This window comes from Physeter macrocephalus, chromosome 14, assembly GCF_002837175.3.
Source record: "Physeter macrocephalus isolate SW-GA chromosome 14, ASM283717v5, whole genome shotgun sequence".
Taxonomy (NCBI): Eukaryota; Metazoa; Chordata; class Mammalia; order Artiodactyla; family Physeteridae; genus Physeter; species Physeter macrocephalus.
This window is the reverse complement of record NC_041227.1, coordinates 114,005,628-114,022,397: the sequence shown is the minus strand read 5'-3', so window position 1 is coordinate 114,022,397 and position 16,770 is coordinate 114,005,628. Positions and strand designations below refer to the sequence as shown.

At 42.0% G+C, this 16,770-nt stretch overlaps 1 protein-coding gene and 1 non-coding gene across 2 annotated transcripts in view; both read right to left on the bottom strand.

The window, feature by feature from the left end:
• Positions 1-10,810, bottom strand: part of SKAP1 (src kinase associated phosphoprotein 1) — a 280,928-nt gene extending 270,118 nt beyond the window's left edge. Inside the window, exons 1-3 of the mRNA XM_024130167.2 lie at positions 10,344-10,810; positions 10,087-10,260; positions 9,229-9,404 (exon numbers count right to left, since the gene is read on the bottom strand). Of these exons, the coding sequence (XP_023985935.1) occupies positions 9,229-9,404; positions 10,087-10,260; positions 10,344-10,810 (817 nt within the window). The remainder of the gene's footprint in view (positions 1-9,228; positions 9,405-10,086; positions 10,261-10,343) is intronic.
• LOC112066636 (small nucleolar RNA SNORA49) lies at positions 446-573 on the bottom strand. Its single transcript, XR_002892780.1, has one exon. It is a non-coding gene; the product is annotated as a small nucleolar RNA SNORA49 (small nucleolar RNA).
• Positions 10,811-16,770: the final 5,960 nt, after the last annotated feature.

The window sequence follows — 16,770 nt, the reverse complement described above, 5'->3', positions numbered from 1 at the left end:
GGCACGCGGGCTGAGTAGTTGTGGCTTGTGGGCTCTACAGCACAGGCTCAGTAGTTGTGGCGCACAGGCTTAGTTGCTCCACAGCATGTGGGATCTTCTGGGACCAGGGCTCAAACCCGTGTCCGCTGCATTGGCAGGCAGATTCTTTTTTTTTTCTTCTGAGGCGAAATAAAACCCCGAGTTAGCATTCCTGCCAAACAACAGGAAACCTCTGACGTGTTCTGGTACTTATCAGTTAGAAATTATTTCGTAACAAAACTGTTCGGTTTGTGTTTCTTTTGACATGAGCTCCATGTTCCAGTTGCACCGGACTTTAGCATTTTATTCTGGCTCTTCTGGGCATGTGTGGCATCTCTCGCTTACTGGTTGCCAATGCCTCTACCCTGTTTAAGCGTCGTCAGTCAGCAGGTACAGACAGGAAAGTGTCCGACCCCACCTGACCTGTACTGTCAGCTCCACGAGTGGGCACCACAGGACAGCAGTCTCCCTGGGGAGGGATGCGTGCTCGTTCATGTACCCTCTGGCAATGCCAGGTGCTTTACAGCAAAAGCCCCTGGAGTAAGGCCGAGGGAGGGCAGGCAGATTCTTAACCACTGCGCCACCAGGGAAGCCCTACCATGCTGTTTTGATTACTGTAGCTTTGAATATTGTCTGAAGCCTGGGAGGGTTATGCCTCCAGCTTTGTTCTTTTTCCTCAGGATTGCTTTGGAAATTCTGGGTCTTTTGTGGTTCCATAAAAAGTTTAAGATTATTTGTTCTAGTTGTGTGAAAAATGTCATGGGTAGTTTGATAGGGATCACATTAAATCTGTATGTTGCTTTGGGTAGTATGGCCATTTTAACAATATTAATTCTTCCAATCAAAGAGCATGGGCTATCTTTCCATTTCTTTGAATCATTTTCAATTTCTTTTATCACTGTTTTATAGTTCTCTGCATATAGGTCTTTCACCTCCTTGGTTAGGTTTATTCCTAAGTATTTTTTGGACACAATTTTAAATGGGATTGTTTTTTCACTTTCTCTTTCTTATATTTCATTGTTAGTGTAAAAAAAATTCAACAGATTTCTGTATATTAATCTTGTAACCTGCTACCTTGCTGAATTCATTTATCAGTTCTAATAGTTTTTGTGTGGAGTCTTTAGGGTCTTCTCTATAGAGTATCATGTCATCTGCATATAATGACAATTTTACCTCTTCCCTTCCAGCTTGGATACCTTTTATTTCTTTTTCTTGTCTGATTTGCTGTGGCTAGGTCAAGTAGTCTATATACTTGTATGCTGTGAAAATATTCTACAATAAAAATGTATCCATAAGTTATTTTTGTAATTAAAAAAATACATGGACCATAACATCTACCAGAATATCTAAAAATAAAAAGACCACAACATCAAGTGTTGGTGAGGAAATGGAGCACTTGGAATTTTCATACACTGTTGGTGGGATTGTAAAATAGGTACAATCACTTTGGGAAACTGGAGTTTCCAATAAAATTAAATGTATTCATACCCTACAACCAAGTAATTCCACTCCTAGATATTTATCCAGGAGAAATGAGTGTTTATGTAACAAAACAAGTTATACAAGAATGCTCATAGCAGCTATATTCATAATAACCCAAAACTGAACAACTCAATGTTCATCAGAAGAAGAATGGATAAACAGACTGTGGAATATTCACACAATGGAATACTACTTAGCAAAAGGATAAGATAAATCTGATACACAGAACAACATGGATAACTCTCAAAAACATTATGCTGAGGACAGACACAAAAGAGATCATACTGATCTATGAAGTTCCAGAACTGGAAAGGAAACTTTCTAGGGAGATGGAAATGTTTATATCTTGATGTGGGTTGTAGTCACACAGTCACACAGTCATACATACATGAAAGTCATCCAGTTGTAACACTTAACATTAGTGCATTTTATGTACGTAAATCATACCTTAATAAAGTACTGGGAAGGAAGGAAGAAAGAAAGAGAGGGAGGAATCGATGCATGAAGAGGCTCACACAAAGAGTTATCAAAAAGGAAAATTTACTTTAAAGAGAGAGTGATTTTAAGGATGTTTATTACAATGCAGTTAAGAGAGATTTTCTGTAGCTTTTTAAGTATCCAGGATACTTCTCATACTTGATTTATAATATACAGTACCTTAATTAATTCCAACTCAACTACTATATTGGTTTAAGTATGTATAAATATGTGCCACTGGATACATTTTAGTAAAGCTCCTATTATGTGAATAAAAATTTTATTTCCCTATAACATACTAATATTAGAATATCAACAATGTTAGGAGGAGACCATAGATGAGAATTTAAGTAAGTCATAAATGATTTTATCAAAGCCAAAAGCTTTCAGGAAATCATGCTCTCTGGATGCTAAGACCACTCTGTTTCTAAGCCCACATCTGTCCTATGTTCCATGTAAAAGCTGGATAGTAAAATTAAACAGTGGAACTCAAAGACTCCAAACCTGAAAAGCCATCTGTTATAATCACCTAACCTATAATGCAGCACTGACAAACTGGAAAAGCAAGCAATGAACTTGGAAACACAGGGGAAATAAATATGAATAAATGTAGCAGAAATTATAGGATTTCTGTACAGTATAATGGTTTATAATGTGAAAAAATTAGATCTATAATAGTTATGTCAATATGTTAAGATTCTCAGATGATGGTAAAACTTGAAACTTATCTTATTTTTCCTGTATTTAAAATGATTAAAAATTGTTTAAGTATTACACTTATATAATGAGATAAAAATGTTATTATCTTAATAGCTTGCACTAGAATTCCTCTTAGGAAGAGAATCGCCATGGTTTGGCAAAGTAATTTGCTTCTCCATGTGTGGGTGTTGGTGGGAACCTAAACCACTAAACAGATAGCTAAACTGCCTTTCCATGCAGCAAGGGAAAAAAAATTTTTTTTTTGTTTTGCTCCAGATAGGATAAAGGGAGAAAGTGCCAGTGAGAAAGCATAAGGCTGAGAACTGCATCAGGTGAAAGGCCAGAGGGCACTGTCTGATGACTGGAGTGGGAAAAGGGGGTTTAGGAATAGGAATGCCTAATATTCAATTTGAAATCGTTTGCATTACTGCAGTGGAAACCCTTCCTCCCTCTCCCTGCACCCTCTGACTCTCCAGTGATGTCTTCTGCACTCACAGGGACTTCATGTGGGTAGGTCTTTGTGGAAATTGATGGCAAGGATATAAGTCAAGGCCATGGTTTCTCAGCCTTGGCACTAATGACATTTGGGGCTGGATAATTCTTTGTTGTGGAGCCTATCCTATGCATTGTAGGAAGCTGAGCAGCATCCCTGGCCTCTACCCATTAGGTGCCAATAGTACCCTCCCCAGCTGTGACAACAAAAAATGTCTCCACGTGTTGCCAAATGCCCCCATGGGACAAAATCACCCCACTTGGGAACCGCTAGTTTAGGCCTACAGAAAGCACACATGGAAGGAGGGGACCCTGGAAGCAAAAGTAACCTTGAGAATGCATGCCCTTTGAGAATTACCCAGATCTTGAGGAGATGTATGGGCTTCCACAATGGGGAGTAGATCTTGCCTAGAGTTCAAAAGGCCTGGGCAGCCCAGTTAACATCTAGGCTATACCCACAATGAAACTAAAATATTTCTACCAATTAAAAAAATAGTTCTGTTTATAAAAACAGAAAGGGAGAAGGGCAAGATTAAACCTTTCATTTTTTTTCAACTGACAAGTAGTACAAAAATACTATTTTTACACAAATACACACACATACAAAGCATTCTATAACAAGGTAAGGAACACATGTCTTTCTTAAGTTAGCAGGGAAGCTAACTTCCTCTCTCTTTTCTCCAAAAAGTTTCTCATAGAAATATCACTGGACTCTGATCTAAGGAAGGAAGGAAATGAAGAAGATCCTGAAAGAACCCCTACAAACCTCCCCTAATTTGGAGTAGCAAGGTTGAACCACCAACCCAAGCAAAAGGCCATGCCTAGGGACTTCCCTGGTGGTGCAGTGGTTAAGAATCCGCCTGCCAATACAGGGGACATGGGTTCGATCCCTGGTCCAGGAAGATCCCACATGCCACTGAGCAACTAAGCCTGTGCACCACAACTACTGAAGCCTGCACTCTAGAGCCCAACTACTGAGCCCAAGTGCAGCCAAAAATAAATAAATAAAATAAATAAATTTATTTTTTTTTAAAAAAAGGCCATGCCTAGGAGTTTTCCTGTGGAGAGGCAGCTGCAAGAGGAGAGATCAATAGGACTTCCTCAAAGAAAAAAAAAAATTTAATTTTATTTACCAAACATATGGTGTGTAATACATTCTAGATATTATTCTAAGTTCTTTTCAAATATTAGTCCTTTATTCCTCATATAAATTTTATGAGATAGGTACTATTATTATCCCCATTTTACAGCTAAGACCCAAAGTTAAATACTAGTAAGAAAGTGGCAGAGTCAGGATTTGAACCTAGGCAAACTTATCACAAAAAAAATATACAGGACCTATGAGAAAACAAAGTTCAAAAAGAAAACTATATCTTGAAGAACTAGAGAAAATGTCTCCCTCTGAAGTAGATTTATTATTAAAGAACAGAAATGTTTAGAAAATTTCTAATCATATTTTCAACAACATTCAAAAAGTCATTATGCCTATAAGCCAGATTTACAGATGTAATGAAAATGAAACAATGAGTGATGAGGAAAGAACACATGGAAATTTTTTAAAAATAAATAAATGCTGAATTTAAAACTCTAATGAAGTCACTGACGGATGAGACAATAAAAGAGATGAAACACAGAGAATAGATCAGGGGCCTAATATATTTATAATATAAATCCTAGTTTGACAGAATAAAAGAGATGGAGTAGAAGCAATGACAATAGAAAAAACTTTCTCAAGTTAAAGACCTGAGTCTTTAGATCAAAAGGGTTCACTACATACCAGTCAAAATTATTAAAAAGTCTAAAACTTTGAAATTATCTAGTGACATTTTTGAGAGCAAAGAAAAATATCCTCTAAACATCCAGGCAGGAGGTGGGAGGAATGGGTTATAAAAGAAATATATCAGGCTGGCATCAGACTTCTCCTCCACCAAATCGAAGACCAGAAGATAAGGGTAAAACGTCGAGAGGTTAAGTTGAGAGAAAGGGGAAGAAAGGGAAAGAGTGTGACCCTAGAATCTCATGCCCACAGCTAAGTTTGTATGAAACTAGATAGACACATACTCAAACTTGGAGGGGCTCAGTAAGGGTACTATCAAAGTACCCTTCCTGAGAAATTCACTCAGCATTATATTCTCAATTGTCATCTAGTAGGGTTTTATGCACTGTCCAATACAGCAGGCACTGTGGCTACTGAGCAGCTGAAATGTAGCTAGTGCAATGGCATAACTGATTCTTTTGGTTTTATTTAATTTTAGTTAATTTAAATTTAAATAGCCACATGCGGCCAGTGGCTACTGTTCTAGCAAAGTCTAAATATCTAAGAGATAAAGAGTTCAAGAATGAAAAAGCCATGATACAAAAAGTAAGCAATGAACAAGTTAAACAGGAGGAAAAAATATTATTATAGCTATGGTTTTAGATATTATGCAAATGTCAAAAGATAATTATTGTAATCTAATATACACAATAAAACATTAATAATTCTGAGTCTAAAATTCAAGATCATATCAGCAATTTCACATTTCATACAGGAGGAAAGAGCTAGAAGATATTGTTTCATTCTTAACGTTGCTAATCAGAGGGAAATGTTTTTGTGGTTTTTTTTCCCATAAAGGTAAAACTATCAGTGGAATAAAACCAGGATGTATAACTTCAAAATCACTCAAAAGAAAAAAAAGAACTTAGTGATCTAAGAAAATGCTCAGGAGACCATAGCAAATGAAAAACTATCAGTGGAAAAATCAGTATACAAAACTATACACACAATATGTCACAACTTTTAAAGTATGTACAAATAATAATAACTGAAAAATAAATGGAAATTTAACAATCCTTGACTATGGGTGGCTGTATATCCTTGTGTTTTCTAAATTTTCTACAATTAGCATTATTGCTCTTATAACCAAGAAATTTAACAAAAAAGAAATAGAAGTATGGTCATATACCTTTCAGAATTCAACCGAACAGTAACATCACCTATCTAGAAGACAACCCAGTATCAAAAATTAAGTAAAAATGACTCTGAACAGCCACAGTACATGTTACAAAGTGCAGGCCTAACGGTTTGGGTACTGTGTTCATCAAGAGAGCCCTTCATACTTTCTTTCACACATATCTTAATTCCAATGAACTTAATTATCTGATGTCCCAATAGCATTGGGGATACAGATACACTGAGAGCAGTGCAAAGTGATAGGCCTGGTCTAACAGTAGGAAAAAAAAAAAAAATGACAAAAATTAAAACGTAAAACAGACATTCACAAAGCAGTCCAGGGGCAATTATGGCAGAAAAACCCCTAAACAACTCAATATTCCCATGAAGTATGATAAATGATATTTGCTATAAAAACTCTGAGTTATAGTGTTCAGAGGAGGTGCCTTTGAACACAGACTGGTTGGTTGAGGAAGTGTGAAAAGTTCCTATTGCATCTGAGAAAAAAATTGATCACAAATGTTTATAATAAAAAGTTAGAGTGCTTAAAGATAATATCTTCAGCTATCCAGCACAACTCACTCCTGCAAGTTCCACAGAGTTGGAGTTTTACTATGTTGAAAAGGATTTTATGGTTGGCTACATCGACCAATACAAATCTGGAGAACAATCTGGAAGGAAATGATGAATGACTTCTTCTTTCCAAGGAAGTTTAAAAATAAGTAACCATAGGCGTATTGGAATCAGCGTTAACGCAGCAATTGCTACTAAATGCAGCGGAGTTGTGGATGTTATTTTGTCTCTAATCCATATTTGAGCAGGATTTAGGTACCTTGTAGATAGTTGCGACCTATTAGCTATTAAAGTCAGTAAGCCCCATTCCATCACACAAGACAAATTGTGAACTAAAGAAATATTTATTCTCCTTCCTTCATACTTGCCTCTTGTGCTTCTGACTTCAAAAGTGGGGCTAGAAAGACAAGGAAGAAACTGATTATGTCTGTATCTGTGAAACAAAGATTATGCAAACTGCCAGCACTCCATTGTTTTTGTTTTCAGCGTGGTTATCACCAAACAAAAAGGAAAAGATAACTTCTACATCTGAAGCCTGATTATTTGAAAACAGACCTGAATATTTCCTCCTTCCAATAAGGCAGTAAATGCCCTTCACTTTACTTATCTATAAGGTACTTATTTGCTGATATGGACTAGTTACTATTTGTATATGAGAGCTTGACAAAGTCTATCTGAGGAAGATGTTTCCTGAGTTACCCTAGAAACCTCTCACTGCTTTAATATTTGCCCAAAATCCAAGAAAGCATTAAAAAAAAAAAAAATCCCCACCTTCCACACACCCTTAGAGCTACCAAGAGAAAAGCATAATCACAACCCTGGTTAATGGCCCTTTCGAACTCTGACCTCTCTAAGCTTCTTTTCGTTTTTTGTTCCTTTTCCTTTTAAATAACCTTCCTGGCTGTTTCTTCCTATGACAAAAGTAATACATGGTCATTGTCATGGTTCAAACAACATGAAGATGTATGAAATAAAATTAATAATCTCTCCCCCACTCTCTCACTCCCCTCCCTAGGAAACCAATGTTAGGAGCTTGGTGTATGTTCTTTCTTACTCCCTCCTAGGCTTACACAAACATACATAATATATGGGGTTTTGTTGCTGTTTTCAAACATAAATGGTATATTATATATACTACGGTGTACCTTGCTTTTTAGTCTTAAAAATATGTTATGGACACTTTCCAAGCCAATATATACAGATCCACCACAACATTTTTAATGGCTGCAAAATATTCCATAAAATGAATAATCATTCATACCATCACCTGACCTTTCCTAACTCATGGACATTTACTATGGATCCTGGTACACATACTTCATGTCCTTTAATTTCAGTAACACAGATTCCTAGAAGTGGAGCTTCTTGGTCAAATGAAACATTTTCAAATGTTTAAAATTTAACAAAATTAATTTTAGACCTTCAGAATTTCTGTTCCCTTCTTCATTATGCAAAATTTGGCATAAACCTTTCACAATGCTTTGCATATTTTATTTTTCAAACCACACACATTATGTCAAAAAATGCCCCTGTCATTTATGCTCATGTAGTTATAAATAAATAAATGCTTAAGTTAGGGCTGTGATGGCCAGTGTTAAAATCACTGTGTAAATGCTTATGCCTTGGTTTATGAAAGTAGTAATTCATTGTGGAAACTCCACCCGCACGGCCTGTGGCAGCACTAAAGTGGCAGCACTCTCACCCTGTGACTCCCTCCACTGAGTGACGACATAGAGATCAGGACCTACATATTTTCTAATTGTCAACAGTTAACCTTACAAAGTGTGTGGGGGTGAGGGGGGAGACAAACAGCAACAGACGATAAATGGATAGCCATTATGGGTTTATAATATCTACAAATTATTTGTAGTACAATGAATAATTCTGCTGGTCTACACCAGAGAGTGTGTTCCATAAAAAACAAAACCTACGACCAATATGTTGCTATGATTACATGAACCTTTCAAAAGCATATTCTTCAAACACTTTGCAATAGAATTATTGGTTGAATCCCACTTTCACATTTTTCTCTCTACTTCAGATTCAGACTCTAATTGCAAACTTTAAAAAAAAAAAGCCTTAAAGAAATATATTAACCAACAAAGCTCCTTAAAATTTAATCTCAGACTCCTCCGTATATTCTAAAGACCCGAGCACTAACAGAGATTGTTAAGACACAGCAAGTTTGATACAGAAGTATGTGACACGCAATTAATCTCCATTCATACCCTGCTCTACTTGTCAGCAAACAAAGGTTCTGCTTTAGGAGGAGATCTGAAGACTTCAATTAAAAACAGTCAGCCAACAAGAAAATAATCTAAACTAAAGGAAGGTGGCAGGTGCAGAAATGAGCTGTTTACCAAAGTGTCAGTTTTGAACAATAAAGAACTGCACATCAAAAATGTTGAAGGAGTGGATAGCATTGCAAGCTTCTGAAAATTAAAAGGAATCTTCTACCAAGGCTGCACACAAAATGGAAGTCTAGTTTAACTAGGTTGTAAAATAGGTTCCCTCTCAACAAATGACAGATACCAGTAAAAAGAATCAGATTATACCTTTAACTGCAAGGGCAGAATGAAACTTTTTGCCACAGTTCCTTCTCTCCTGGAAACCAGACATGCAGAGCCTCTCCTTACACTTGAAATTATTGAACCAACAGTAGAGGGAAAGGCTGGGTTGCTTCTTCTTAGACACCCAGATGATGCTTTTACCCTGCAAATACTTTTCTATTCTGAAAGTTTAGATTCACTCGGGTCATACGTAAAATAAATTTGGAAACTTCACCTCAGAAGAAATACCTAGTTGACAGCTTTTACAGAGAAGCAACCCAGACTGGAAACCGTGCTACAAACAGACCGAAAAGACTTGCCAAATATTTGATTAAGAGGCATTTATACCAAGATAACAAGATAATGGAGATATAAAACCAATTAAATTGAGAGAAACTGAAAAAAAAAAAAAAAAAAAAACTGCTTGCCAAAAGTATGACCTGCCCAAAGCAGGCCATTTATCACATAGATGCCAAAAGGCTTAATTCGGAAGAGTTTCCTCCTGGGACCCTTATGCAAGTACAGATTCCAGGTCCCCATCCTTCCAGGAAGGTCAGTTACAGGAACAGCAAGTTACTTGCACCAGAAAAAGTGTGAGGCAAGCAGATGATCTTGTAACTCTGGAGTGTTACAGCGGGATGTGTTGAGTGTTAGTGACTGAACACACCACAATGGGGCACTTCTAGAAAGGGAAGAGATGTAATACTAGGATCCGCCTGCCCCAGGTGCATGAGGGACCCCCGGAGCTGCAGGCGGGTGAAGGGGACCTAGGGTCTGGATGCCCAGGCCTTGGCTGACAGGAGCCCGTGAGCCCTCACAGCCCCTTGGGAGCCTGGGGCGCTCTAAGCTGGAAGGTCAAGGTACCGTGTGAGCGGGACAGACGGAGTCAGGGCGGGAGAGGGACGAGAGCGAAACCTATAGAGGCAGGGCGTCCCGAGGAGAAAGGGACAGCTTGAAGGCCAGCACGGCGGCCCGGAGACCATGAACGCGGCCTGAACTTGCTTAGAAGCCTGGAGGCTAAGTGGAAGGTGGAGAAGCCTTGAGGAAAAAGAAAATGTGTTACTCAGGCGAGTGAAAGGGACCCTGAGCGGGGGATGAACAGCTGGCTCTGCAGTCAGTACTCCGGCAGCCTCGAGGTTCTAGAAGGCGGTGGGTGAGGGAGCTGACGGGGAAGGCCGGCCTCGGGAGCCGCTGTCGTCTCGGCTGCTGCCGGGCTCGGCACGTGAGACTCCCGGCGGGGCGTTACCTTCCAGGAGCCAAAGGATCTCCTCCGGGAGGGCGGCGGCGGCCTGCATGTGGCGGGCGGCGGGAGAGGGCCGGGCAGGCGGCCGGGCGGGCGGGCTGCAGCGGCACCTGGCCCTCCGTCGCCGGCGTCGCGGGGCTGAGCCGCAGGGCGGGGCGCGCTCAGGAAGCGGCGCGCCGCGGGCGGGACGCCGGGGCAGCAGCGACACCTGTGCGCGGGGCCCGCGGCCCTCACGGCGGTGCCTGAGAGAGGAGGCGGCCGCCCCGCGCACCACCACCCCCGCCCCCGGTCAAAACAAGGACGCGACGCCACCCCCAGGCACCCCGTCCCCAGGAGGCTCCCCATCTTAAGTCCCGGACAGCGGGCCTGGGGGGCAGGTTGAAAAGCCACCGTGGCGCCGAAATGAGGCTCGCGGAGGCAGAATCTGAGGACGGGGTCAGTCCCCGCCAAGTCGGACCACAGCCATTTCCAGCCCAGCTCGCTCGTCCACGCCCAGAAAACCAAGGCAGAACCGCTTGTCAGGCAAACCAGGACGTTTCAAGGGAATGACTATAAGTCCCAATAAATAATCTCGAGCCACCAACTTTGGGGAGAATCAGAGCAGTCCGGCTGCAATGGACACAGGGAGCCAAAATGCCCCTTCCTCCCTAAGTCTGAAAGGATGCAAGGAAAAGAAGGGGTAACCCAGGGAAAAAGCTGAGGGAGAGGGGGACCCAGCCCTTTCCCTCTAAGAGCTGACAAAGGGAGGAAAGTGAAGGACAAGATCACAGAAGTGTGCTTCCCTCTCATTCAAAGTAGTAGGTGTTGGGTGTCAATGTCCTGGCTGTGATATGGTCCTGTGATATTGCACGATGTTACCTGGGTAAAGAGGATAGCTCTATATTATTTATCATAACTTCTGTGAATCTACAATTATCTTAAAGTGTGTTTTTTTTTAAGTACAATAGGCCAGGTACCATGAAAAAAAGTATAAAGCACCCGCTTAAAGGAGGGAGATGAATATAAGAAAAGGAGGGAAGTGCCAGTGTATGTGTGTTTAGTGGTGTGTGTGGCATTTGAGATGATTCTGAACACACCAGACTTTGAAGGGGAAGGAGGGCTTTCCAGGTGGAAGGACCAGAGTAAACAAAGATGGAAAAAAGCCTCCTGCTTGAGGAACAGCTAATGACCCTCTTTTACTGGATGGTGTAGGGAAATTATGGTTGTCTAGAAAAATTGAGGTTCTATTGTAAAGGGACTTGAAAGTCAGAGAGAGGATTCTGAGCTCAATTGAGTGGACATTGGGGAGGCTTTGACAAATTTTGAGCTGGGGAGTGAGCTAACCTGAGCCCCTGTATAGTATGTGATCTTATACATATCTCACTTCACCTCTACCAATTTCCTCTTTGTAAAAAATGGAGTTTCTATTCTCAGATTCTACCTACAGAATATGTGGGAAGCATTGGGAGTGGTAAGAGAAAGAAAACGGAGAAGACGGGTGAAGTGGCTTTTACAGCAGCATCAGGGGAAATAATGACAGAACTGTGGATATGGGGATGGGAGCAGCAAGGAGAAACTCTCCAGAAGGACTCCTGGTAGCAGTGCCTGACTCCTGGCATAGTTTCCCTCCAGAGATATAGTTTCAGGGTTGGGGGCTTGATCCTTTAAGTGGTCCAGAGGCTTTGAGCCATCTATACATCTGAGTCCTGCCATCTGAAGAGGAATGGTGCCTTGGTTTCAGGGTTACATGACGCAACCACAAGTTGCAGTAAATTGAGGTAGAAATGTGGGGGACAGGGGCTGGCAAGAGTCTCAGGGAATCTGGCTCCCGTTGCAAGGCCTTCTTGCCCCGGGAAATTAACAGTGGGCAGGCTGCCTCCTCTAGGCTCCAGAGCAATACCAGTTCCCTGCTGGGGCCTTTTTATTTTTACCACACTCAGTGCTCCTTCTACAAAATTGTAGCTGCTCTGGAATCATTTTTGAGTACTTTTGACATGTGTTAAAAGGCAAGGGAGACTATATGGGAACTCTCTGTACTACCGTTGCAATTTTTCTTAAATCTAAAACCGTTCTAAAAAACAACGAGGGAAACACGGTCCCTCCTATACATAACCCCAGCACTTTGCCTTGCTTTCCTCTCAGCAGTGGAAGGAAATTTGACAACCTCCCCCTCTTCTTTAAGGATATTTGTCAAAGGCTGATCTAGGCTACAAGTTAAAGGGCTGTTTGATAAAAAGCAATAAACCCTGGTAATTGCATGTCCTATCAGGCCTCACTGCCTGTCATAGCTTACTTATACCAAGGGAAGCAGCAGAAACTCAAGGCAAAGATATTCTGCATCCATTGTGGGGTTTAGAGGGATGGGGTAGAGGGAGGTGCAGAGCTGGGTAGAGTGCAGTGACTGGCAGATTCCAATATGCCATTGTCATGTTGCATCACGTTTCTTCTTGCAGACAGAAACCTGCCTCCACACATGAGCGCAGCCCCTCCTTAATCATCTAAGGACCCTGGTTCAGCAGTCAGCCTTACTCCTAATGACATTCTGTTAAATGGACAAATTCCTCTGAAGCCTTGTCCTTCTTTGAAATCCAATTTTGCAGGAAGCCAAATCTGATTGGGGGTAGCCATGGAAACCACACTGAGGAGTCTTGGAGGAGGTAGAGAGAGGCAAGGCAAAACATGATAGTCAAGAGTCTTTTACTGCTCTGTCGGAAATATCAAAGGAGAGGTTGGCAGCAGACGAGTCCCTGCCTGGGTCCTGTTCTGTGTGGCTGGGTACCATGTGGCTGTCATGGGAGTAAGCAGCCAGCTGTCTCCACACGCAGGCAGGGGGATGGAGCAGAATACACAAGTCCCAGGTCTGTCTGCCTCCCTCTTTTTCCCCTCCCCCCAGCCCCAATTCCAGCAAGATCCTAGCATCCCCTTCTTAGCTGTCTCCCCTTTAAAGGCAAACAACAAAAAATGACAAGGTTGAAATACAAGGCCCTCACAGATAAGAGGTCCTTTGGAGCAGAGGCCATGAAATTAATCTGAAATTCCTTGTAATTAGATAAGATAAAGGTATCTAAAGAGATGCAGAGCAGCCAGGAATGGAGTCCACAGCACGATATGCAGAAAGGATACCGCCTGGTCCACAGGGGCCCCTCACACACTGTCAGGAGACAGAAGACACAGAAAACAGGGCCCATGCCAGCCTCTGGGCTGCTTGGAGATGCCGTCTACATGTTCTCATGCCAGGTGGGCACTCACTGAATATGCATCCATGGGGTGTCCAGAGGGCTCAATCAGGAAGAAACAAAAGCATCTGGCACCCAGAATGGCATGGGTAGGAACAACTGCAAGCAAAGCAGGAGCTGGCTGGCACTGCTCCGCCCTGGGTGAAATGGGTCTGGAGAGGAGACTGCAGAGGGCAGCTCTTGGACTTTATTCTGAGCTGGTTATTGATCCCTGGATGCTGGGTCACAACACACGGCGGAGCTGACGTCTGCCCTGTGGATGTGCAGCCGCTGCATCTCAGCCCCTGGGTCCCAACCCCATCAACTGGGCTTATTGACTCTTTTATTGACGATGCTGGGGCCTAATGGGGACAAGAGCTGCACACTTCATTAAAGACTGTGGAAGGAGAGATGACGCATCGAGCCGGTGCCAAGAACCAGGCTCACTGCATGCTTGGCAAGACCCCGGAAACCAAGCCTCATTGCACCCTTGAGGCAGAGGAGCTGGACACAAGATGCTCGCTTGGGCACATCGCTCAGTGGCCTTAATATGCAGAGTTTCCACAGCTTGCCAGAAGCCTTGCTCTTACTAATTAGCGAATCTTTCCATTTAGGTGTCCTATTATACACACACTCACACAAATGCACTTCGATGGCCTCCCCTTCCAGCTCACACTTCCAGATTCTTTGCACTAATACATACAACAAAATAAGCAGGTTCTCGTATCATATCAGGGAACATTCCCAAAGCAGGTTCCCAGTGAGGCACAGGCTCAGAATAGAATGAGGGACTATTAAAACTCAAGAGTCTTCAAGGTGATTCAAATTTAAGATAAGGAACTGACTTAGTGCTCTTCACAGGGCCACCCACCTCAGCAGGGGCTGTGCTGGCATTAGAATCCTGGTTCTCTAGTGCTGGTCCAAAGCTCTTATAGAACTGAACATCTGAGATGGATAATTACAGCCCAGGGACCACTGAGCAGCTCTGTGAAACAATCAGAGTTGGGCTCCCTCCATCTAAATAGTAACATTTCTTTCTTTGTTCTTTATCTCATATTTCCATCACTCCCCTTATTATTTTTCCCTAATATTTCCCACTTATTTTTTTGTATCTTCTTTGCCTATCCCTTAGACCGCATTAGACATCCCCCAGGGGCACTGCTGAGTCGAACAGAGGCCCTACAGACCAAAGAGGTTGATGATTCTGACATTCTCTGTCTTTGATTGGTTCTCTTGGGAGTCTGAAGTGCGGGGGGCTGTGCAGGGCATGCGGAAAGTGTCAGCTGCAGCCAGATGAGGCTGTGCACTCTCTGAATGAGACGTGCAGGCAGTCTGTGGGGTTAATCTGCATGAGAGGCAGGTGGGGGTCAAGGCTAATTTTATAGGCTAGGTATTTGCAGACACGATAAATTTGGAAAACTATGGAAGGAGTAACCCTTTCTTTTAGGGGTGATTAGGGAGATTAAAAGTAAATAATAGAAGGGAAGCAACCTTACAAAGGCAGAACTGGCTTTCTTTGATTTCCTTTCATTTATTATTTCAAAAGGCAAAAGTTTAAGCTCGTAAGCCCCTTCCTTTATTTCTTCCCTTTCTTCTCCCTCACTTTACTACAGGTGTTAGAATTCAGGGTTGGGGCAGGGGGATTCAAGGTGAGAGAAGAGGCAATTATTTAGAATCTGATAGAAAGCTCTGGTCTGCACCGCACAGGTGCACACATGCTTGGAGGAATATGCACACTAAGAGGAACTGATGTAATCTGGCCAGACTCACCAATATTTACAAATACCAACAGAAACACTACCTGGAGTCAGAAATAACACCAGCAATGGCTGATTATTTCAATGCAAGAAAGTGGGTGAAAACACCCTTCCCCTAGTGGACATCCTGTGTGTAATGACCTTTAGGTCCCCGAAATACATTCTTTCCTTTCCTGCAGAATTGTGTCAGTGTCCATTTTGATTTTTCCCTTTCTAGTTGTCTAATCCTAAACATCCTTGTCCTAAACGTCCTAAACATCCTTGGACTTCCTTTCCAGCAGCATTTTCTACCAATGTAAACCATGCTCTTTCATATACAAGACAGCACTCTCGGTCCTTGTTGCATTGATTTTTAGACTCTACTTTGAATTGAAAAGTAATTTGATTCAGTGAATTGTCCCTCCTTTTATCTTTTCACAGAATTCATGATCCCCCCCCCCATCTCCTACCACCTTTTAGATCTTCAATCTCCGTGTCTTTTTCATCTTCAGTCTTTCCCTCTGTCTGCTAACATCCTTGGTCTCCTCTATCCTAAAAACAAAACAAAACAAACAAAAACATTCCTTCAACCCCGCTACCTTCTCCAATCTCATCCTTTCTTCTCCTTCCTTTCCCCCATCAGATCTCATGTCCTTTGCCTGTCTTTGCACCAGTGAAGTGACTCTCCTGAAGGCATCGATGCCCTCCTTCCTTCTCACCTCTGCTTAGTCTTTACCAACCTCTCTCTGCAGCACTGGGTGGCGTCGGCCACTTGCTCTTGCTTTGGGCACCCAGCTTCCTTGGCACTGCCCTATCCCAGTCTTCTTCCTATCTTTCCTAACTATTATTTCTCTGCTTCCTTCTTTGGCTCTCTTCATTTCACCTTCTAGTCACAGGTAATCACCAGAGTTTCACACTTGCCTTTCTCCTCTTCCTCTCCTTTCTCTCCTTGTTCTCTGAGTCCCCAGTGGTCTCATTCTCCCACCACCACAACTTTCCCCTTCATGCAGATGACTCTTCTAATTTATACCTCTGTTGTTTATTTCCACTTGGATATCTGAACAGTTCCACCAATTTATTATTTCCTCTCCCCTTAATCCTTGTAATGGCAACAAAGTTCAGTGAAAGTGGCATGAGCTTATGAGTCTAAAAGATGTGAGTCCCAATTCTGGCTCAGCCACCTGGCAGCTCTAAGCCTCTGGACAGAGCTCTACAAGCCTCAGTTTCCTCATCTGTAAATTGGATATCATAATTCCTACCTTACAGGGTAATTACGAAGCTTAAGTAAGATGGCATTTGTAAGCATATATGGTATATGCTCAACAAATTGTAACTGTTATAAAGAAATTGCTATTGTCCAGTAATCCAAACTCAA